The sequence below is a fragment of the Cercospora kikuchii genome, assembly GCF_019650295.1.
Source record: "Cercospora kikuchii DNA, contig_00006, whole genome shotgun sequence".
NCBI classification, from domain to species: Eukaryota; Fungi; Ascomycota; class Dothideomycetes; order Mycosphaerellales; family Mycosphaerellaceae; genus Cercospora; species Cercospora kikuchii.
In genome coordinates this window covers 2,144,959-2,167,659 of record NW_025408587.1, presented here as the reverse complement: position 1 = coordinate 2,167,659, position 22,701 = coordinate 2,144,959, and the positions used below count along the sequence as shown (strand labels likewise).

Genomic DNA, 22,701 nt, shown 5'->3' with positions numbered 1-22,701 from the left:
TTTCCACTTGATACGCGATACTAATGCATGGCAGTGGGAAGCCGGCGCCATGATGGGCATCACAACGTGTGAGAAGCGTCAACCCGAGATGCGAGGCAAATAATACGTCTCAACTCAATCAACCAGCAATATCTCACAAATCCGCTCACATCTTCGTAAGAAGTGCTGAATTTCTTGATTCTATACAAAAGTTCCACATAACGCCTCGCTAAACTGATCACCAAAATAGAGGAAAGTTGTTCGCATCGTCTTGCCTCCTGTTCATGTCCCTCCAGCAGCGCCTCCGCCGCCATTGCTGCTTCCCAATATCTTCGTATACGCATCCTCCACCTCTCTGCACACCTCCAACAAACTCACAATGATGATTTGATGCACCACATTCGGCAACCTCTCTCTGTGCAGACCAATCCACTCCAATGGAGGCGTCGCTTCACCCATATCTCTCAACTGCGGCGTCTCGATCACAGGAGGCTCAAGCGCATGATAATCATACTTCGACTGCGGCAAATTGATCTCCGCTGTGATTTTCTCCTGCTGCTGCCCCGACACAGGACCTGTAGTCTCTGTGTTGTCGATATTTGCCGATGCAGAATCCTCGCCACCCGAAGCCGAGATCTTGACAGCACTTTCCGGCAAGCTCTTCCCTAGGCGAGAAGCCAGAGCGCGCGAATGGGTCTCCCACATGCCTTTGATGAAATTGATGCGGCTCAAATTCCACCCTACGTCAATTTTGCCGTCGAATAGGGATTTGAAGATGTATTCGACATCATTGCCTCGCGGCGTCTGCCATGTTTGCATACTGGCAATGACCTTCGGCACCCTGAGAATGATGCCTCCTCTGGCATTGAGCGCGTTGTTGATCACTTCGTCCACAGTGATTTCCAACGCTTTCGGGACTGCAGTAACGCGCCGCGTCGAGGACAGCGCAACTTGTAGCTGACCGAGGGTCATACCCAGACCGCTGGTGATTTGCTCCCTTTCAAGGCCAACGGCGAAACGGGCTTGAATGTTGTTCGCTTCCAACTTGAGCATTTGGCTGTCGAAGAATGTACCCGGATACACTCCAAAACAGATGGCACCCATGGTCACGACGACATCTGTATGCAAGCTGATGATCGACTTCTTCTGCTGTTTCTCTGCCACAGGAGAATTGGGAATCGTTGGCCCGAATCGTGTCGGCACTACTGTACTCTCTTTGCGAATGTGCTTCTCGATATCCTTCAGACTTTGCGTGTAGGCCGCTTGCTTCTCTTGAATGAGTCGATCAAACGCTTGGTACAGCCCAACAGCTTGAGCAGGGCTTGTCGACGTGCAGAAGATGTAGGCCTTCCCACAGTCCAGAACAGCAACGAGGCGGTCCGAACCACCGGCAGAATCGCGGACATTGTACATCAAAAAGTCGAAGTTCGCAATGTCGCCGAATGCGAATGCTTGGTAGTCAAAGGCAGCTTTTGCACGTAGGTTGCTGAATCCCGCAGACGCTTGTATGAGCGGCGTGTTCCTGGCTGTCGATGCACTCTGCTCCGGCCATGTGATGGAGGTTCTCACGCCAAGTTTCTCGAGCTGAATCAGGCCACTCATACGACCGGTGCTATTGGCAGCCATTTCATCTAGACCGATGCACAGGTTCTGCTCCCAGTCAGAAGATTTTTGCTGGTTCGCCCATAGGTTGGTGATGGAGAAAGCGGTCTTCCCTATGCTTTGCCCCAAGTCCAGATCAACAGCAAGCTTGGTGATGTTGACTGTCGCATTCCAGGGGAAAGCGGCTGCAGTTGCTATGCTGTGATATTTCTGGACAACGAACTGATCTGCGGCTTGTGGTTGAGCTACAGACGCAGACACAGGATGTCCCGCGGCAGCTCCCGCGTTCCTGATCTCAGGAGGTATCCAGATCTCTCTGAAAAGAAGAAGGTCCTGAAACTGCTTGCCGTTAATCATGATTCTCGTCGGGTTGATATTTAGAACCGCTGAGATGCCAGGCGTGCCGCTGAGATGCTTGTTATTCATGACAGACACCACAATGGACTCCATGTCATAGCTAAAGGTAGGATCGCGCGAGTACATGTGCTTGACCTGTGCCTGCAAACCTGTTAGGACAGCTGACATCGCGAAGAAATGACCATGCTCGTCTGAGTCGATGGTGTTCATTGTGATGTAAAAGTCTTCCAGCGATGCTTTCGCATCGACTTTGGCGATCGGCTGACAGCTCAACCCGAATTCTTGCTTTGCAACGCGGAGGCCCAGGTCAACCTTGGTCTGACCAAATAGCTTGGCGGGTGTGGTGGTAACGAGATCGCCATAATCTTGTTCCTTCTGCGATGGTTTGCGCTCGACGTTTGACGGTGCACTGGCGGGTTCTGAAGCTCTCATCTTTGCCCTCTCGTCCCTTTGCATCACGTCCTTGATGCTGTCAGACACTTCGAGAATGAGTGGGACTACATTCGGTGCCAACATATTACTAGATGCTTCGATCATGAGCTCTCCGTTGACAGTTGGCTGGGGATGGCGTGCATTGTACTCCATCTTGAAGGCTATGCCTGGCGCGGTGAGAGTCGTGTGCATCAAAGCACCCTCAGCTGCAAATTGCCCGTACCTGCCATGTCTTGCTCCATGCTGCTGGGATGCAGCCGCAATAGAAGCCAGACTGTTGTTGCGATTGGCTGAACCTTGCATGTATACGCGTGCGCCTGCAAAATCCGCCTCGACCAGCACTGACTGAATGCGCTTCGTATCAAAAGGCATCTTACGCTGCGCCCCCGAAGCAGTTGGAGTGCTCTGCCATGTTGCCGTGCTTTGCTTAAACCTTTCGATTGCGACATCGATTGATCTTTGAGCAGCAGCAACAGGAAGCATGAATTTCGATTCTAGTCGCAGGTCGAGCGGCTTTCCTGTGGCTTTGAAGGCCGTACTCCACGTCTTGCCCTGCTTCCAATATGCTACGCTGAAACCTATCTCGGGAAGCAGCGCAGAATTAAGTGCGCGACGCTGCTTGCTGGATTCCACTTTGGCCAATTGCAGCTGCATATCGTGAATTGCGAGTCGAGCTCCGTGGTCGCCACGAGACGTGAAATTGATACTAGAGATGGAGAAGACCAAGTCTTCTACCCGGGACGATTGCTTAGGCGCAAACTTCTTGTCAACGAGCCACGCTGCTTGGATGTCAGTTAGCTCGATCGTGGTCGCGATGGAGAGCAAGTCCTCGGGCGAGAAAGGTATCTCCTCTTCTTCTGTCCAGTCTTTCTTGCCACTGATCTTTTGAATCACGGTCTGCCGGCGTTGGTCCCTCACTTTCCGAAGGTATTCGACCTCTCTTGACAAGTCAAGATGCCTGATTCGGTCCTGCAGATGATTGATCACGTCCACGATGGTGCAGGCTGTCTCTGGGAAGGCATTGATCGATATGCCATTGCTGTGAACTTTCAATTCCCGATGCAAGGTGCCATCGTTCTTGACAGTATTGTTGAAGTGCACCCTTAACCCAAACGTGATATTGCCACAAGGCCGAATTTTGCCACGATCATTGATCTGCAGAGATGCGCCGATGTCCTGGATGTAAGCTCGAATTTCGGGGATGAAGGGATTCGCATCCTTTGATGCCGTCCTGTTGGACGCAGTGGCATGTAGAGGACCAATTCCGAATTCCACCTCCGCTGTAGTGGCTCTTCCATGAGTCTTCGCAGATGGTGTCTTGGTAGAGACTCTGATGCCGAGCAAAGCGAATCGGGCATCAAAGCTGATGCGTTGATCCTTGACTGGCCGATTTTGCGCCTCCCGTCGCTCGGGATATACTTGCGCCAGACGATTCTGAATGTCCTCGACGCCTGATTTGATCGCTGATATCACACTCTGTACCTCGTCTTGGTTGAGGACGCCAACAACACCTTGAACAGCACCGGCATCGACCTCCACTCTCTCAATTGTGGTTGAGACCGATATGGAAGTTTCAGATTTGCCTATTTGCAGACCAACATGCCCGTTGATTGGAGGCACATCAAGCAGGCCTTGCACATGTCGGTCGTCTCCAGAAGTGTTTACAAAGGCGTGATTCATGCGTCCAACATCAAAATTGATGCCAAAAGTCTTGTCCTTGGTCAGACTCGGCGCGACTCTAATGCTGGCAGCAACGCCGTCAAGCTGGTATCCTAGTGCTTGCAAAAGTGAAACCTCAAGGTGCATGTTGCCTGCCAGCAACGCCACGTGTAGTTTGGGTGCCGAGCTCGAATTAGTTGTGCGAGAAGCGGCTGTTGTACCGGTCGTGTGAGTAGTCAACTGCGAGTTAGGGCTCAACGGCGGCAGCTCTGTTCGTGGTCTAAGAGATTGTTGCGCCGTGGTCACAAGCCCTTGTATTTTTGTCACCTCATCAGCGATGATGGCATCAATGACATGCAGTATGCCTGGGACTTGCTCGTCAACAGATATTCGCAGCTCTTCGTAAGCCATTGCGAGTGTGATCGTAGGCGGCATGTCGATGCCACTGGCAGCTTGCAGGTGGTCGATGTACAGACTGGGCGTCGTCAAGAGCGTCTGCCAAATTCGCGAAGATGGTCCGTGAACTTCCGTGATCGCCGTGTCCACATTGAGAATGACACTGGCACACTGTCCGTACTGCTCGCTGGCTTGTGTCGTGCCGATGATGGACAACTTCATGCCATCGACACGGGACAGATGCCGCGCGTTCGTGCTCCGAAGCGAAAGCACGCCCGTGTCAGTGGAGACAACGACGTGCATGTCGTGTCGCGCCAGGCTGTCTTCGAGAGCCTGTTGTGCAGTTCGTTTTCCATGGCCTTTCAACTTGATCTCGGCTTCCTCGATCTGGTCCTTCAACGCCAATACATCTTCTGCAACATTGAAAAGTGCCCAGTCGAGATTGAAGGCGATTGTATGCGCGTTCGCTTGCAACAACGTACTGATTCGCTTGTTCTCATCCATGAGCATCAAGCCTTGAGGTTGAGTTGGCGGCGTGTTTTCTAGACCAAGAGAAACATCCTCAAGCACAATATCGCTGTCTCGCGCATCACACTCGATGACGACCCTCAAAAGCTCCGAGCGAAATGTCAAAGTGACAGGTAGCAGCTCGTATGGTTCAATGTTCTTCTTCTCATCCGCAACGAACAGTGACTGGAATGCAGTAGTCTGATTGACGTAGGGAACATCCCAGTTGCGCCATTGTGTCCAGCTCTCTAACACCTTTCTGTGTGCGTCTTCGGGACAGTCGAGCTTGGTTGCTTTGCTCATTGCGTCTAGCTTCTGAACTTCCTCTTGGGGCAAATTACGCAGTATGTACCGAAATCTGCTTAGAATTTTCCAGCTGTCTGTATTTCGGAAGTGACCAGGAAACGCCCGCAGAATGAAGAGCAAGCGAGCCATAAAAGGAGGGTCCCCCATCTCATCGCTGTTCTGGGTTAAAACATAGGTCAAGTAATGCAGACGCTTCGTGTTCGCCTCGATAGTGCTTGTGAACCTGTGCTCAATGTCTTTGACAATTGGTATCAACTTGAGAGCAAGTAAGGTGAGATACTGAGCTTGAGCTCCCACAACCGTGGCGTTGGTATCGCGGAGGGAGACGTGAAAGGCCTGCGTGTCTGCGAGCGCGAGCCAGAGGAGCACATCGTCCAGGTTCAAGAAGACTGCTGGCTTCGAGAGTATGCCGTCTTGCACCTGACAAAGCGTTACGCTGAGGCTGTTGAGAAGTGTATGTAATGATAGCTCTTGCTTTGGGTTCTGTCGTGAGGGTACGCTCCTGATACGCGTTACTAATTGGAGTGATTTAAGGTTGAGGTCGAGCTGGTCAGTGATGGCGTCGGTCTGCTCGCTCGTGAGAACGACGCGCATGTGTGCAGCCGCAAGAGCGCCTTGTATTTCCAGAACAGATTTGTTGCTAGTGCGTGCAGCCTGTTGGCCTTGAATAGCTCCCATGACGCTGATCTGGAAGGAGTCCATGACTTCTTCAGGACTTCGAGGCATGATTTTATCGACGAATTTAGCAGCAGTCAAGGCTACATGTGGCTCAATGTATGCTCGAATACCTGGAACTACTGTGATCAGCACGCTGGTGTGCTCGGCATCATGGTCAGGATGTGATCCTTCAATGGCTGATGAGTTCGTGGAAGCGCTAGAACTGGGCAGGGCCTCGGTCGCGGCCGAAGCAGTAAACAGAGGCACGTGTGTTTCGTCCAGGACAACTCCATCTAGCGGAAAGTATGGTTCTGAATATGGACTTGAGAATGCCATCCTTGTAGATGGTGCGCCAGGTTCTGCACGCTCAATTTCCTCTGGAGGTGCGCTTGATCTTCTGGAAGACGGAGGGTCGGAGGAAGGTCGACTGCTCGGGTGGAATTCAATCGCCCCGCCGAAGTTGTGGTCTGAAGAATCGACTTTCCTGCTCTGCCGCTCTTTGCGCCTCGCTCGAGCCGTGCGACCACTTCCCACAGACCCCGATAACGAAGACAGTGACGATTTGGACAACAGAGATTTTCTTCCAGCGACACTGCCAGTCGATTTGATTGAACGCGGACGCTCGTTGTTACCTAAAGTGACAGGGGCAGGCATGATTGGGAACGGCGAGGCAGGTGGCTCAAAGGGTAATTCGTCCTCTGGCTTAACAGCTGAATTAATTTCTGGCCGAATCAGGAACGGGACTCTGGATGTCCGTTGGTCGTGCAGTTTGAAGTGAGCCTGTTGTCGCTTGGTTTCCAGTTCGAAGTGCGCCTTTCTTCCCACAATGTCGATGGCAACGCCAGACTGCAAGAATGCATAGGTTCTGACAGGTGATTTGCGTTGTTCTCTTGAACGGTGTCTTGAGGCACTGCGTGCATCGATACAGGCAAAAGTGATCAGTGGCGCTAGGACATTTACACGCTGAGAAAACGTCTTGCTTGCCCAGCCGGAAACATCGACCTTGACTGGATTCAAGTCGAGCACAAAAGCATCTTTGCCGACGCGCATCGACAGACGCACTGTGTCGGTCCGCACTTGGACGAAGCTGGCGTCGAGCGCAACAGCGGGCGAGACCACGGGCAGTGCATTCTCTGCGTCGTCGATGGCGAACATGATTGCGCGAGCTCCTAAAGTCAGATCGCGTATGAACTGACTTGACAGCTCTCCCGTGAGCTTGCCGATGTCGATGTCCCATTGGCTCACGTATGCATCTTCGTTGGGAGGCAACCCGAAAGCCCGATGGCCATTGAGGTCAACGTGTGAACACCACAACTGTGTACTGGATTCGACCTCAATGGGCGAATTGTCGTCGTCCTCATCGGATGATGTTGATCCGGTCAAGAAGCTGATCGGCGACAGTTGCAGTCCCATGTCGAGATAGTAACTAACAATACGTAAATCCAAATCTGCTCGAGGCAACTCGATCCGCACAGACTCTGTGCACGAGTACAGGTTAGTCGGCAAGAGAACTGTCGCCTGCTCTGCCACAATGCAGAGGATGACATCGAGCTCATTGGTTGACGTCGGCTTTGGAAAACTAGCAGTCTTTGCATTAGCTTCCTGAAAGTCATCGCTAGCACCTTGGAACTCCTCGAGCGTTTTGAAATGCATGTAATCGCCAAAGTAGTTCTCCTTCACGTTCACCAGCTGGCGCACGAAGAAGCCGAATGCCTTCAAAGTCAATCCCGTACCGACCAAGTCCATACGCAATGCGTCAACGTTGCCGACCTTGGCTTCCTGGTTAGCTGTATACGAGCCATTGAGGGTAAGTCTCGGCAGTGTAGCCATGGTCTTGTCCTCCACGAATACACTGAACGTGCTTTTCGGTGGACTGAGCATTCGCATACTCATCTCAGTTGCCAGCACGTCAAAGGTGATGCGATTGGTTTTAGGGCGGTAATGCTTCATGGGAATCCCTAACACGGCGTGCATTTGTCCCTCAAGAGTAAGAAAGTCGTTCTTGTCGAAATCCGCCGGGTCGTTGATGATGTTGGCGTCATTGACATTAAGATACATTACAAAATTGTTGAATTTCAGGTCCAGCTGGTAATTGTATGGGACGAAAGTATAGAATTCCGAGACAGCCCGGGAGCCCCAGTCGTTGACGAGATCGATAATGAGGAACAAATGATCTCGGAGAATGAAGAGTTCCATGTTGTTGATCACGACGGTGAATGGCCAGTCACGGAGAGTGTTCCACGTGATAGGTTGCGAGATGTCGGCTTCGACGGTGACAGGCCCAGAGCGCCATAGTAGGCCATGATTGACACTGCTGTTCATTTCGAGGCTTTTGACATCGACATCGAGACTGTTGCGGTAGCCTTTGGCACGAGGGAACATATCCATAGTATAATTAACGACAGAGTCCTTCGCCACGATGATGTCGAGCCAAGCGAAGGGCCGAGCATCTACGGCTGCAGGTCCTTGTTTGCCTTTGCGTCTCCTAGCATGTCTTTTCCAGTTTTTATGACCCAATTTTCCGCCTTGATTGGAAGCAGGATCTGTAGGCTTGCTTTTGTCGGCGCGACCTTTCCACTTTGAGTCCTTCGACTCTTCGCGAGTTGGAATGCGGAGTACCACTTCTTCCTCTACGATGACCTTGATTTTCATGACAGTGGAAACCCGTAGCTCCCCCGGCTGAAGAGTCTTGGCCGGCGTGTTGTCCACAAAAGGAGCTGGGAAAAAGCTTTGCTGGATGTTGATGCGTTGCTGGTCCGCCCAAGGCCCGTATACTACGATGCCACCACATACGCCAATATCCATGCCGTATTCGGGCGGTAGACTGCCGTTGATGTCGTCTTCGTACATAGAGCCTAACAGCGTATCGCTGTCCCAAGAGCCGTGTGGCACTGGCCCCGGCATGTCCCAGTAGAAGCGCATGGTCACCTTGTTCACGTCGACCAGTTGCGTGGCCTTTGCATACTCGACGTTTCGCCATTCTTCGTGCTCGTCCAGTTCATGATCATCGAGATATCTCCTCAGCCCGTGCCATTGCCCCTTGCCAGGTAGTTGGTCTAACGGAGCAGGCACGTTCTGTCCCGATGCAGGGCTATCGTTGATAGAAGGGGCGCGTATTGACTGGTTGGACTTTGCTTTGCGTCTGAAAATTGCACAAAATCTCGCCCATATGCTATGCGCCTTGTGCGCGCCCTTCTTTATGACTGGTTCGGGCTCGGAAGAGGCGCCGACTTGCTTGTCGCGAAGGACTCTCTGTGCAGCATCGAGTTGGTATTCCTTGAAATCTCGATTGGGCTTTAAAGAAACGTTGATCTGTTCTCCGCTGAACTTGAACAACAGCTTCCATAGATCCAGAGGTCCTGCTCGGCCAGCATCTACAACTCCCCCGGCTTTCTCGGCTTTGGCCACGATGATATGCGTAGTATTCTGGTTCCCAATAGCAGCAGCAGCCCGTTTGCATTCGACTTTGATTGGAAAGATGCGGAGAAACGCTGGCAAGTCTGGTTTCTGCACCGGCTTCGTGCTAGAATTGGTCGCCAGCGTGGATGTCCTTTGAGGGGTCTCTCCATGTTGCTCACCTGATTTCTCGTCGGTTTCTCCAGAGGATGAAGTTGGAGACTTGCCAAGGTTCTGCTTTTCTTGACCTTCTGCTGTGGCCTGCTTTGCTTTCGCTACGGTAGCCTCAACAATGTTGTCATAGAAGGGACTTCGATTGTAGATGAAAGCCTCCACGCCAGACACCTTGACCGAGATCCGACATGGAAGCTCCTTTCTGGGCTTGACGCCCGCCTGTTCTTCTTTGCCAATGCTCCTGCTTCTTGCGCGCCCTTTTTCGTTCTCGCTGTCCTTGGCCTGGCCATCTGTGGAGGACACGCTTGCAGACCGTGGTCTGCCTTTGGTGGTGGAAGCATCGTCCAGAAACACCTCCGCGTCCTGCACCACGCGCAACCAATACCTCCAGGTGATGTGGCCTTCGTAGACGTAGAGAGTAATGTTATGGGCATGATAACGGATGTTCTTAAAGAACAGGCGGCCGCCCAACAGACTGATCTGCAGCGAGGAGATGTCGATGTGGGCCTTGTAGTAGCGCCATGTGTAGACGCGGATGATGTACGAGACAACGGTCGCGAACAGGCGATTGAAGTAGAAGAGGAAGAAAAGGCCGAGGATGGCGGAGACCAGCAGTTCAACCAAGAAGACCCAATTGAACTGACCCGTGTCGGACAGAGGTTGCGCCTGCAGCTGGTTCGCCATGGCGCACGGGAGTCGTCGACGAGCGGTAGAGTGGGCGCCTCATGGTGTTCGCATGTCCCGTGGCCCTCTACTCGGCCATGCAGTCTGGCAAGTGCGCGTGTGCGAGCGGTCCAACCCGAAGCGGAGCAGTGAATACGGCAATCGGCGAGGAGTGAAGTGGTCAAGTGCAGTGCATGGGTGAACAGGGAATGGCGTCGACGTCGGAGCTCTCCAGCGGAACTTGAAGCTTGATGCTCCTCTCCCGACCAACAACCATCCACTTTTCGCAACCTCCAAACGGCCGTCCGGACGGTGCGCGGATGACCACGACAAGATGCGTTTCAACGAGGCAGACACTGATCTCCTGAAAACGTGGACAGTCGCCAAACTCGAGCATGTCAGCGACGCTGACGCCGATGTGCTCGCCGACTATGTGCTCGCCTTGGTCACCACCGATGAGCCCGAAGCGATCGCGAAGGCCAACTGCATCGAGAATCTGAAGGACTTCCTCAACGACAAGACCGAAGCATTTGTCCATGAGCTCTTCTTCGCCATCGCAACAAAGTCCTACGACCCATCTCGCCCTCCGCCGAAACCATCGAAACCGACTTATCAACCACCGCGACGCGCGAGCATCGATCCGCCGCTGCAAGTCTTCAACCCGGGCGTAAAGCGAGGCTATCACGACTGGAATAGGGATGAGAACCAGGCACAGCATCAACAGCCTGACCGCCCCAACAAACATGCTCGCCGCGGTGCTGGCGGAGGACGCGGAGGACGAGGTGCTGGGCGAAACAACTACCCACAGCCGCCTGTGCCACCGCCTGGCATGCCGCCGTTCGACCCGACCAACCCCATGGCATCGTTCATGGCTATGGCTGCTGCCATGGGCATGCTGCCACCCGGTATGCCTGCAGCGTCTGTATATGGACAACAGCCTGCTCAGGAACGCTGCCTAGACTTTGATACCAAGGGCTTCTGCACAAGAGGTGCAAAGTGCCCGTATGATCATGGCAGCAATGCCTACGTCGTACCTGATGACCACAATGCGGCACGATTCGATACCGGCAACGAGCTATTCACTGCACACAATGGCACTGGCACGAAACAGAAGAGCCCAGCTTCTAAGAGAGGCAGGGGTCGGGGACGACGCGCCGAATTCTCTCTGCAAGGTCCAACCCACGATTCGACTGTCACGACGATCGTTGTTGAGCAAATCCCACAGGAACAGTTCGACGAGCAGAGCGTCCGCGACTTCTTCTCAGAATTCGGCACCATCGAAGAGGTGAACATGATGCCATACAAGCGCTTGGCGATTGTCAAATACGACAGCCACGAAGCCGCGAGTGCTGCCTATAACAGCCCCAAAGCTGTGTTCTCCAACAGATTCGTCAAGGTGTATTGGTACAAATCGCCTGAGAGCTTACCCCAGCCTATGTCACATGAAGTGGACGGCGACACAGAAATGCAGGATGAAGCTTCTGAGATCGACATCGAAGAAGTTCGGAAGCGTCAGGAGGAGGCTCAGCAGCGGCATGAGGAGAAGCAAAAGCTGATCGAGGAAGCACGAAAGAACAGGCAAGAAGTCGACGCCAAGTTGCAAGAGTTGGAGACCAAAAAGCTAGAAATCGCAAACGAGCTTGCCAAGAAGCAAGGCAGACCCGTCGTATCTGAGCGAACGCTTCAGATGAGAGAACAGCTGGCGAAGCTGGAGGCCGAAGCGCGCACATTAGGCATTGATCCCGAGGCCGTCCCTATCGATTCAAATTGGTCGACGCCGCAATACCACGCACCTGGAAGAGGTGGCTATAGAGGCCGTGGCCGCGGCCGAGGTGCCTATCGCGGGGGCTGGTCAAGTGTCGGCAGGGGTGGTGCTGTCAAACGTCTGGACAACAGGCCAAAGACTGTCCTTGTTGTCTTCAAGGAAGGGACGTACGACGCCCACGAAGAAGCCTTACGCTCCTGGCTTCTGTTTAACGCAGCAGAGAACGCGTCGCTCATCCGACACCACGACAAACAAGACGCGGCTTTGATCACTTTCGAGCAGCGTTATCAAGGTGAAATTTTCACGGACGCGACGCGCAAGACTGACTTTCCCTTGCATGGTCAAGTCGAGTTGTCGTGGTACACGGGACCAATCTCAAGCAACGCCTCGCATGATACTGACATGAAGATCGAAGAGCCTTCCGGTACTACAGAGGCACAGCACGACGACCCACCAAAGGTCGAGGACTACGATGTGGCACATGAGGAAGATCGCTGGGGCTGAGCAAGCTCTCTGCTCGTCTTGAACCTCGCCATAAACATTATCGTTACCCGACAAGCATCGAACAGCCGCCCAGGTGGAGTTCGGCTCGCTCGAACTGTGCCGCTGTGGCGCAGCAGAGCCTTGGCCCTGACATCAGTAGGATCCTTCGAAGGATTTGAGACACATCCACCAATGGATGGATGCACTTCTTGTATACACCAAGAGTCCGTCTCCCTAGCATACATCTTAAGGTGGAGGTTGCACAGCCTGTGCCACACTGCGGCATTGCAGGTAGGTATATAGGAGACATAAATGTCTGCGAAGGTTGGTCATACTTTCCCCGCAACAACTGCTTTTTCATTTGATTCATTCTCACCTATCACCAACCACCATGTCGCAACTTGCATCCACTCTGAGAGAGGCCGGTGATAAGAACAATGAGCTACTCGCTGAGCTCCGGCAAACCGATTATGCTCCGTCCTCCCTAAAACAGAACGCCTCATTTATCGCGGATCTGAATGCACAGATTGCGAGCACTGACAAGGAATTGACAAAGCTCCATCGCATCACTGAGGATGAGCGAAAGGTAGGAAGCTCCTGCTGAGGGCTTTACTCCGTCCACTAATGTTAAAGCAGGACCATGTCAAGTACCGCGACAGCAACTTCAAGCGTTACATGCACAAGATGGGTGGCTCGAAAGGTACTGAGAAATTCACCTCTAAGGCTGAAAAAGAAGAGCGAGAATTTCTAGACGCATGGCAGAAAGAACGCTCAGCCAAAGAAAGTCGTGACGAGCTTTCCCGTGCGCTGGAGCAAGCTCAGAGCGACAAAGTCAATCTCGAGCGCGATACCAAGCGCCACGAGACTGCACAGACTGAACTCGACAAGCTTTACAATTCTATCTTCTCGGGTCCCACCCCAGACGTGCCAGGCGAAGATGATCTCGAACGCGCTGTGCAGCAAAGCCGAGACAATTACGATCAAGCAAATCGCGGGCTGAGCTCTGAAAAACATGTTCTTGAAGTCCTCGGCCGTGCAGACCAAAGCCTCACGGCAGCTCAGGCACAGATGGACGCCGCGTATCGCCGCTCTCAGCGCGATGTATACTTCGGAGGAGGAATGTTCACAGACATGGTGTGTATCTCGTGAAAGGCATCTACAGACCGCACAAGCTTGGTCGAAGACATGCTCGTACCTTTTGCTGACCACTCTGAATAGATGGAGCGCGACGCTCTTTCCCAGTCCCAGAACGCAATTCACGCTACCCTGCGCCATATGGAAGAAGCCCAACGTGTTCAGCCTCAAGTCCGCCCGCTCAAAGAAATCAATATCGATCACGGACATATGTTTTCGGATGTCTTGTTTGACAACATCTTCTCTGACATGGCTCAACACGAGCGTATCAAGGATAGTGATGCTCAACTAAAAGCGGCCTATCAGGATCTGAAGGGGCAGGTTGAGGAGCAGAAGGGAAGATGCCAGGGTGCGGAGCAGAATCTGCAACAGGCTGCAAATGATTTGGAGCAGGCGAGAAAAGAATTGCAAAGGGTGCGAGCTGAGGCTTTTGAGAGGCTCGCTGGCGCTGGAGGACAGGGCGTTGGGAGTGCACCTCCACCACAGTATAGTGCTTAGTCTTTCGCGGGGTCTACAGGAGGATTGATCTCTTTTTGTGAAGCAGAGCCGCCATGGCTGGAAGCATATACTGACACCGCCCAGTAAATTATATGTCGTAGACTCAAGAAGACCTCTACTGTATCTCATCATCGGTAGGGTTGAAAAAGGTGATGTGTAACCTTAGGTCTCTCATACAAGATCGGCGCATTCGACCCCGCGCCCAGACTTGCGACTCGGACTGAAAGTGGCCCCGAGGGGCTCGTGCGGGCTTGCGAAGATACGCGGGACCATCGAGGGTGGAGTCTAGCTGCTGCGGCGACGGCAAATTGGAGGAATTGGTAGAGCGATACGATGCTCAGCGAAAGGTGTTATTGTCAGCACGGCTGGTCCGCAGGGAGCTAGGCATTGCACGTGTAGCCGATGTGATAGGACGTGGTAGAATGGCGAGCAGCTCGAAACAACTTGATCAGACTGTGACTCACACACACCGACATCTCAGTACGGCGGCATAGCGGCAGATGAAGAGTTTGGTGAGGTGTCGTGTGGCAAGGCAGAAAGTGTATGTGTGGGTGCATATGGCTGTTGTCGCTGTCGTTGGGCGAAATGTGGGCTCGTCGTGATGTGACCAATGCGGCTTAGCGCCCATGCCCCGCTCTTGCCGCTCGAGAGCAAATTCATCAGTGCGTGGCTCCTGCAAGTTTTCCCTTCTGTTTCTAATCACCGCTGCTCCCTCAAGCGCCTTTGACAGGTATACATATCCTCACCGCCGCCTGCTCCCCCGCGACGCCTACTAACATCGCCTGCAGGCACAATTCAACTCGGGGACTTCGTTTGCCAACTCAGTGGCGGCGGGGTACGATTCAAACTCTTTCCTCTAAGGACATTACCACTACAACACCGCCAAGATGGTCAAGTAAGTCATTCCGCGACAGAGAAGATGCTGGGACAGTGGACTCGACACGGTCGAGGGTTGGATACCACAGTGTTCCGCGGCGCCGCGGCGCAGGAGTAGCAAGAACAAGGGGAAACACAGTGGGCACAGTGCTGACGAAATGCCTCCACAGCTTCACCGTCGAGGAGATCCGTGGGCTCATGGATGACCCAAAGAACATCCGTAACATGTCCGTTATTGCCCACGTCGATCACGGAAAGTCCACCCTCACCGATTCGCTCGTCCAGCGTGCCGGTATTATCTCAGCCAAGAACGCCGGTTCTGCTCGATTCACAGATACCCGTGCCGATGAGCAGGAACGTGGTGTCACAATCAAGTCAACAGCTATCTCGCTGTATGGCTCCCTCTCCGATCAAGAGGATCTCAAGGACATCACCATCGCCACCGACAAGAGCGAGAAGAACGACTTCTTGATCAACTTGATCGATTCGCCAGGTCACGTTGATTTCTCATCTGAGGTCACGGCTGCTCTCCGTGTCACCGACGGTGCTCTCGTTGTCGTCGACACCATCGAAGGTGTGTGCGTGCAGACCGAGACTGTGCTCCGACAGGCTCTTGGTGAGCGTATCAAGCCAGTCGTCATTATCAACAAGGTCGACCGTGCGCTGCTCGAATTGCAGCTCTCCAAGGAAGATCTGTACCAGAACTTCTCTCGTGTCATCGAGTCCGTCAACGTCGTTATCGCCACATATTTCGATAAGGCCCTCGGAGATGTCCAGGTCTACCCACAGAAGGGAACGATTGCCTTCGGTTCCGGTCTTCACGGCTGGGCCTTCACCATCCGTCAATTCGCTGTCAAGTACGCCAAGAAGTTTGGTGTTGACAAGAACAAGATGATGGACCGTCTCTGGGTAAGTGCAGCGAAATATGTTTTTTAAGGGAGAACACGAAACTGACCAGTCTAAAGGGTGACTCTTTCTTCAACGCAAAGACGAAGAAGTGGACCAAGAGCCCAGAAGGCGCCGAGCGTGCCTTCAACCAGTTCTGTTTGGACCCAATCTTCAGAATCTTCGACTCCATCATGAACTTCAAGAAGGACGAGATTCCCAAGCTTCTCGAGAAGCTCGAGGTCAAGCTCGTCGGTGACGAGAGGGATCTCGAGGGCAAGGCCCTGCTCAAGGTTGTCATGCGCAAGTTCTTGCCTGCCGCTGATGCCCTCATGGAGATGATGATTCTCCACCTTCCATCTCCAGCAACCGCCCAGCGCTACCGTATGGAGACTCTCTACGAGGGCCCTCCAGATGATGCATCTGCCATTGGTATCCGCGACTGTGACCCCAAGGGACCTCTCATGTTGTACGTCTCCAAGATGGTGCCGACCTCCGATAAGGGTCGTTTCTACGCTTTCGGTCGTGTCTTCTCTGGTACCGCCCGCTCTGGTCTCAAGGTCCGCATCCAAGGTCCAAACTACGTTCCAGGCAGCAAGTCCGACTTGTTCGTCAAGTCCATCCAGCGTACCATTCTCATGATGGGTCGCTACACTGACCCAATCGAGGATGTTCCAGCCGGTAACATTCTTGGTCTGGTCGGTATCGATCAGTTCTTGCTCAAGTCTGGTACCCTCACCACCGACGAGACCTCGCACAACCTCAAGGTCATGAAGTTCTCTGTCTCGCCTGTCGTGCAGCGATCCGTCGAGGTCAAGAACGCCAACGATCTGCCCAAGCTCGTCGAAGGTCTCAAGCGTCTGTCCAAGTCTGATCCATGTGTCTTGACTTTCATCTCCGAATCCGGTGAGCACGTTGTTGCTGGTGCCGGTGAGTTGCACTTGGAAATTTGCTTGAAGGATCTCGAGGAGGACCACGCTGGTGTGCCACTCCGCATCTCCGACCCAGTCGTCCAGTACCGTGAGACTGTTGGCGGCGATTCTTCCATGACTGCGCTCTCCAAGTCGCCCAACAAGCACAACCGTCTTTACGTCACTGCCACCCCAATGGCTGAGGAGGTCGCCAAGGACATTGAGTCCGGCAAGATTGGCCCACGTGACGATTTCAAGGCTCGTGCCCGTATCCTCGCTGATGACCACGGCTGGGACGTCACGGATGCCCGTAAGATTTGGTGCTTCGGTCCAGACACCAACGGCGCCAACTTGCTGGTTGACCAGACCAAGGCTGTGCAGTACTTGAACGAAATCAAGGATTCCGTCGTTTCTGGTTTCCAATGGGCCACCAAGGAAGGTCCAGTCGCCGAAGAGCCAATGCGAAACGTTCGCTTCAACATCATGGATGTCACCCTCCACACCGATGCCATCCACCGTGGTGGTGGTCAAATCATCCCAACTGCGCGTCGTGTGCTCTACGCCGCCACCCTCTTGGCCGACCCAGGTCTTCTCGAGCCAGTCTTCTTGGTCGAGATTCAAGTTCCAGAGCAGGCTATGGGTGGTATCTACGGTGTCCTCACCCGTAGGAGAGGTCACGTCTTCGAGGAGGCCCAGCGTCCTGGCACTCCTCTGTTCAACATCAAAGCCTACCTGCCTGTCAACGAGTCCTTCGGTTTCAACGCAGATCTCCGCTCCAACACCTCTGGCCAGGCTTTCCCACAATCCGTGTTCGACCACTGGCAGATCCTGCCTGGTGGATCCGCGCTCGACCCAACCTCGCAACCCGGAAAGATTGTCGAGGATATGCGAAAGCGCAAGGGTATCAAGCCTCAAGTTCCAGGCTACGAGAACTACTACGACAAGTTGTAAACAGCATGCCGATCAGAGTGCTGTGTGGTTTGGAATGGAGAATACCCCGCGGAGAGCGGTTACGAGCATTTGCGGGCGTCTTTGGCAGCGGCTGTGGATGCAGACTCGCTGTACATTGAGCATGCCGCTAGAGAAGTGATGAATAGATATGCTTCCAGTGATGAAATGATCAAAAACGGCTCGTGGAGAATGACTCTCATTTGTGTTTTCAAAGGTTGCTTTTGGTTGTCTTGAGATAGAGAACCACGAAGCTTTTACAAGGACACATTTCATTGATCCTCCTTTCGAGCATGTGATGTCCTGCCGCAAGTGGTGCTCAGTCAAATATTGCAATTGACAGGTTGAAAGGGGCCAGTAGGAGATGAGTGATCGCCCTCCCTTTCACCGCTTCCGGAAGCAACTTAGGCCTTGGCACTCGAGCGTGACGCGACCTGGTGGTAAGTTCGGCAAGTTCAAAAGATTTCGGCCACGTTACAGACCGTTGACGATGGAAAGGAGTGCGAACACAAGAGTCACGACCGAATGTTTACGACAGCATACGATATAACGATAGCGCTTTCCTCACATTAATGCTATGGGTCAACTCCGACCTCCGCGAGATTCGCTCGAATTAGCCAGCCTCGCCAGCAGCTCTCACGACGACGATAACGCCGGACGCGCCTCACTCGATTCTTCATCTTCGGGACTCCCTTCGAGCAGGAAGTTGTCCTTTAGCGATCCTGTCACGCCGCAGAACGGGAGTGCGAGACCTTTGAGCAATGGCCATGGCCGGACCTACTCGGCCAGCAGCGCCTTCGACTTTAATAGCTCCTTGTTTCCTTTGACCGCGAGCGGCAACGGCTATACGAGCTTGGGAACGCCGAGCACACCTCACCTCGATCTCGGTGCAGCGCAGCCAGGACTTGCAGGGCAGAGTCTGGAGCGGAATAAGAGCCTGACATATTTGAACGGCCTTTCGCTCGTTGTAGGACTGATCATTGGAAGTGGCATCTTCAGCAGTCCTGCGAGTGTGAATAGCAATGCTGGCTCGTTCGGCGCTGCACTCATCGTGTGGGTCGTGAGTGGGATTCTGGCCTGGACTGGAGCAAGCAGTTATGCGGAACTTGGAGGTGCGATACCACTGAATGGCGGAGCGCAGATTTATCTGAGCAAGATTTTCGGAGAATGGGCTGGTTTCCTGTTCACATGGTGTGCTGTGGTTGTGCTCCGACCTGGCAGTGCGGCCATCATTGCGATCATCTTTGGGGAGTATATTGTACGAGCGATAATTGGGCCTGATGCGGCAGAGGCGAGTCCCTGGATAAATAAGGGCGTTGCATTGGTCGGCCTCATCATTGTCACGTTCTTGAATTGTGTGAGTACGAAGCTGGGAACGAGAAGCGCGGACTTTTTCATGTTCTTCAAGTTTGCGGCGCTTCTGGCTGTTACGGTTGCGGGAATCATTGTTGCGACTACTGGACTTGCATACAACAAAGCGGCATTGAGCACGGATTGGAAGACGAAGGGCTGGTTTGAAGGGACGAGCATGTCCTCCTCGGAGTGGGCTGTTGCACTGTATGCGGGTCTATGGGCGTACGATGGATGGGATAACACGAACTATGTGGTGGGAGAGATGATACATCCGAGTCGAGATCTGCCCAGAGTGGTGCATACCTCGTTTCCGATTGTCATCATCTCGTACATTCTGGCAAATCTGGCGTACATCTTCGTCCTTCCGACGACCATCATCGACAAGTCGAACACGATAGCTGTGGCATTCGGAGGAACGGTCCTGGGTCCTCTCGGCTCCTTGCTCCTCGCTCTTGCGGTGTCTGGATCTTGCTTCGGAGCCTTGAATGCCACGACGTTCACCGGTGGACGATTAGTCTACAGCGCAGGAAGAGAGGGATACCTACCGGAGCTATTTGGCACTATCGGACTTAACGATGCTTCACACCGAATGCGACTGCCGCGTCGTGGGGCAAGAGCGAAGAAATTTACCAACTTCGTCGCCGACGAGCAAGGATTCTTCTTCACACCTATCTACGCCATGGTCCTCAATGCAGCACTTACCGCAGTATACATCATCATTGGCGACTTCGAGACTCTGACGACATTCTACGGCATAGCAAGTTACCTCTTCTACTTCGCTACAGTTATTGGATTGATTGTGTTGCGAGTGAAGGAACCCGAGTTGGAAAGACCTTACAAGTGTTGGATCACAACGCCAATCATCTTTTGCTGCGTGAGCTTGTTCTTGGTCAGTAGAGCTGTCTTTGCCAAGCCTCTGCAAGCACTTGTGGTGGTCGGCTTCCTAATTGTGGGAATGCCACTATACTGGTGGCGAGTTGGGAGTAAGAAGAGAAGAAGCGGGAGGAGACATATTGACGACGGGGCAGGGTGGAAGTTTTGGAAGCGTTGGCGTGGAAGCAAATAGACTTGAGCACGATAAAAATGCAAAATTGTTGAACATAAGCCTTCTTTCATTTCTATGTGAGTCGTGCACTCTAGGAGTTCTCCAAATCATCACACAAGGTCATGGTCCTTCCGTCTTCAACCCCGTCCCCGCGGACTACACCAAATTACTCAGAGTCCGTCAGCTCCTCGTCATCAGACACCAACGACTCGAGCTCGATGTGAACCTCACTTCTCCAGCGCTCGACAGCAGGATCCATCGTCCCGTAATCACCACGCTCCAGATCCCGTTCCTCCGCTCCCAGATGCATGGATCGAACGAGGGTGGCTCGGATTCCAGCTTCCTTGTTGAGCTCTTCCACAAGTCTCTTGGTATCGCTGCGACTGAGGTTGTAAGTCCGCTTCATCGGTCTACACAAGTTGCCCTCATACTGGTTCACCTGGCCCATAGCGTCGAAGAAGTTGTTGTATGGTGCCAAGAGACAGGAGGCCAGCCATTTCAGCCCGGTGAAGAATGAGCACCCTGCTTTTCTCTTTCGATTTCCTTCTACGATTTGGGCTCGGTCTTCGTGCAGGGTGGCGCTGGTTGATGATTGTGGTGAGAGAAGAAGCTCTGTGGTCTCTGAGTGAGGTCGTGCCATCTTGGTTGGGTCGGTTGGAATGTAGTAGAGCTTTTTAGATCGTTTCCAGCGTTGTTGGCTTGAAGTAGTTGAGTATTTCAGAAAAGAGATCAGCTTGGAGGGAGATCGAAGGTAACATATATGCAATTGATTTTTTTTTCTCTGTCCGAGGCCACGATTCTGACATCTGGTAACATACTCTGCTACCATGGGCCCGCTTCCACTGAGGACGAGAAGCCGACCGCCTGTACGAGCGATGTCGCGCGCGGCCTCAAGTCTGAGGCACACATCCGGTCCGAGATTCATCGCAGTCATATCTCTGCTGTATGCGAAGCTGAATCCAGTCTCAGAGCAGCTCCTTCAGCCATGTCGTACATCCCTCGCTCTCCAAATACCGCCTCCTCATCCTTCTTCAGCTCTTCAGACAGAGTAGGGCCTATTCTGAAAAGCCTTCTGTTCCGGATGCAACCTCGTGCAGTCATCGTAGGGACACTCATCGCCGTACACGCAGTCCTCATAGTTGCAATAAGCATCTTGACGGCTGTGACAAGCCTGGCACCTTGGCTTTCCATCGCAGACTCTATCCTCGATGAAGCAAAGGCTGCACTTCGGCGTCGGGCGAGGACCTATTCGCTGCCGCTTTGTTGGTGGTGGTTTGGTCTCCCTCTTGCTCTGTTGAGCGTATGACTCCAGTCGTGGTATAGGACTCGGTTGGGCGATGCTCGAGGTGTACGAATAAGGTGGCAGGTAGTTCGGAACTCCAAGGCCGGCGCTCATGGGGTACGGATTGGGTGGCCATGCGGCAGGCTCAACTTTGATCATGTGGCCACTCGATGCAGCTTGGTGATGTGCTCTTGGTGCAGCCGGTCCTGGCGGCGCTCTGGTCACCATTCCAGTGCTCTGAGAAAGGATCCGATCTATGTTGTTCTGGGCCAAGTTCTGCTGCTGCTCGAGTGATAGTCCGTAATCTGGGTCATGGTTCCTGCTGAGTAACGTGTCGATGCGCTCTTGATGTAATCTCTCGTTCTCCTCCTTGAGCTGGCGGTTCTTCTCCCTGTGATTGTGTTAGTGACAGGCGCTTGCAGTGCCACTAACATCTGGCGCAAATGCGGCATCCGCAAGCGCATGTCAGCGGCGCTGAGCTCTGATAGTACTTACTGAAGACGATCGTTCTCTTCCCACACGCTGACATATCGCTTCTCGATCCTCGCATGGAATTCTTCTAGCCGACTTCGAACCCACTCCTCAGGGCGCGAGGCGCAGTCTGCCGCCAACGCTGCCAGCTCGATTGACAGCGATCTCAGCCGGGGCTCCTGGCCTGTTGTCGTTGTCGCGGGCGCTTGCGCCATCTTGTCTGCTGGGTGAGACCGCTCTGCGATGATGATCGATCTGCTAGAAGTGAAGTATGGGAGACGTCGCAGCTGCAGGAACTCTCAAACGATTTTGCACATGCGCGCACTTTGTCTTACAGCCGTTATTCGTACATTGAAAAAAAAAGCCTCTCTCAACCTGATCTTTACCAGATGTTTGCCATGTTGCCACTGCCGCTGAAACGAAGCACACCTAGAAGTTTCGCCGCTTGCTCGCGAAGGTCGACCACAAACATCCTTCACTTCCCAGTCTCCTTGCGCCCAGTCTCACAGCCCCTCACCCGCCATCGTCTGCTGATGGAAGCACATCATCCAACTGCCGCCCTCCTTACGCCAAACGCTACAGCAAAGCGCATCGAACTCCGCATCTCTGGTGTCTTTCGGATCCGCAGAAGCTCTCGTCGCAGTGGCTTGATAGCTGATCACCGCACCATCGGGTCCAACTGGCGTAACATCGACTTTGCGGAGCTTGAACCTCTTCCACGGGACAAAAGCCGGCGAGTGTAGAATATCTTGTACAGAAGGTTCTGTCTTGCTTGTGACTTTCAGGCCCATTGGGAATTGCATAATGGCATCTTTTGTCAAGTATGGGACGAGTGCAGCACCGCTGGTCTGAAGTGCTATCCATGTGCTCTCCTCCAGGTTCAGGATCTGGTCGTATAGTGAAGAAGACATTATGTTGGAGT

General features: G+C 53.2%; 7 protein-coding genes across 7 annotated transcripts; 4 read left to right on the top strand and 3 right to left on the bottom strand.

The window, feature by feature from the left end:
- Positions 1–261: 261 nt before the first annotated feature.
- Positions 262–10,149, bottom strand: CKM354_000976800 (uncharacterized protein; the record flags this gene model as incomplete). Its single annotated transcript, XM_044805201.1, has 1 exon — positions 262–10,149. One exon carries the CDS (start codon positions 10,147–10,149, stop codon positions 262–264), a length of 9,888 nt encoding a protein of 3,295 aa, XP_044661136.1.
- Positions 10,150–10,462: 313 nt separating this feature from the next.
- On the top strand, positions 10,463–12,397 carry CKM354_000976700 (uncharacterized protein; the record flags this gene model as incomplete). The annotated part of the gene is made up of 1 exon (XM_044805200.1): positions 10,463–12,397. The coding sequence occupies one exon, from the start codon at positions 10,463–10,465 to the stop codon at positions 12,395–12,397; it is 1,935 nt and encodes a 644-aa protein (XP_044661135.1).
- Positions 12,398–12,767: 370 nt separating this feature from the next.
- Positions 12,768–14,008, top strand: CKM354_000976600 (uncharacterized protein; the record flags this gene model as incomplete). The annotated part of the gene is made up of 3 exons (XM_044805199.1): positions 12,768–12,962; positions 13,013–13,510; positions 13,595–14,008. The coding sequence occupies 3 exons, from the start codon at positions 12,768–12,770 to the stop codon at positions 14,006–14,008; spliced, it is 1,107 nt and encodes a 368-aa protein (XP_044661134.1).
- An 887-nt stretch (positions 14,009–14,895) lies between these two features.
- Positions 14,896–17,631, top strand: CKM354_000976500 (uncharacterized protein; the record flags this gene model as incomplete). The annotated part of the gene is made up of 3 exons (XM_044805198.1): positions 14,896–14,903; positions 15,055–15,793; positions 15,850–17,631. The coding sequence occupies 3 exons, from the start codon at positions 14,896–14,898 to the stop codon at positions 17,629–17,631; spliced, it is 2,529 nt and encodes an 842-aa protein (XP_044661133.1).
- A 574-nt stretch (positions 17,632–18,205) lies between these two features.
- On the top strand, positions 18,206–20,047 carry CKM354_000976400 (uncharacterized protein; the record flags this gene model as incomplete). Its single annotated transcript, XM_044805197.1, has 1 exon — positions 18,206–20,047. The coding sequence occupies one exon, from the start codon at positions 18,206–18,208 to the stop codon at positions 20,045–20,047; it is 1,842 nt and encodes a 613-aa protein (XP_044661132.1).
- Positions 20,048–20,192: 145 nt separating this feature from the next.
- CKM354_000976300 (uncharacterized protein) lies at positions 20,193–20,666 on the bottom strand (the record flags this gene model as incomplete). The annotated part of the gene is made up of 1 exon (XM_044805196.1): positions 20,193–20,666. One exon carries the CDS (start codon positions 20,664–20,666, stop codon positions 20,193–20,195), a length of 474 nt encoding a protein of 157 aa, XP_044661131.1.
- Positions 20,667–21,065: 399 nt separating this feature from the next.
- On the bottom strand, positions 21,066–22,690 carry CKM354_000976200 (uncharacterized protein; the record flags this gene model as incomplete). Its single annotated transcript, XM_044805195.1, has 3 exons — positions 21,066–21,699; positions 21,804–22,034; positions 22,287–22,690. 3 exons carry the CDS (start codon positions 22,688–22,690, stop codon positions 21,066–21,068), a joined length of 1,269 nt encoding a protein of 422 aa, XP_044661130.1.
- Between the last annotated feature and the right edge of the window lie 11 nt (positions 22,691–22,701).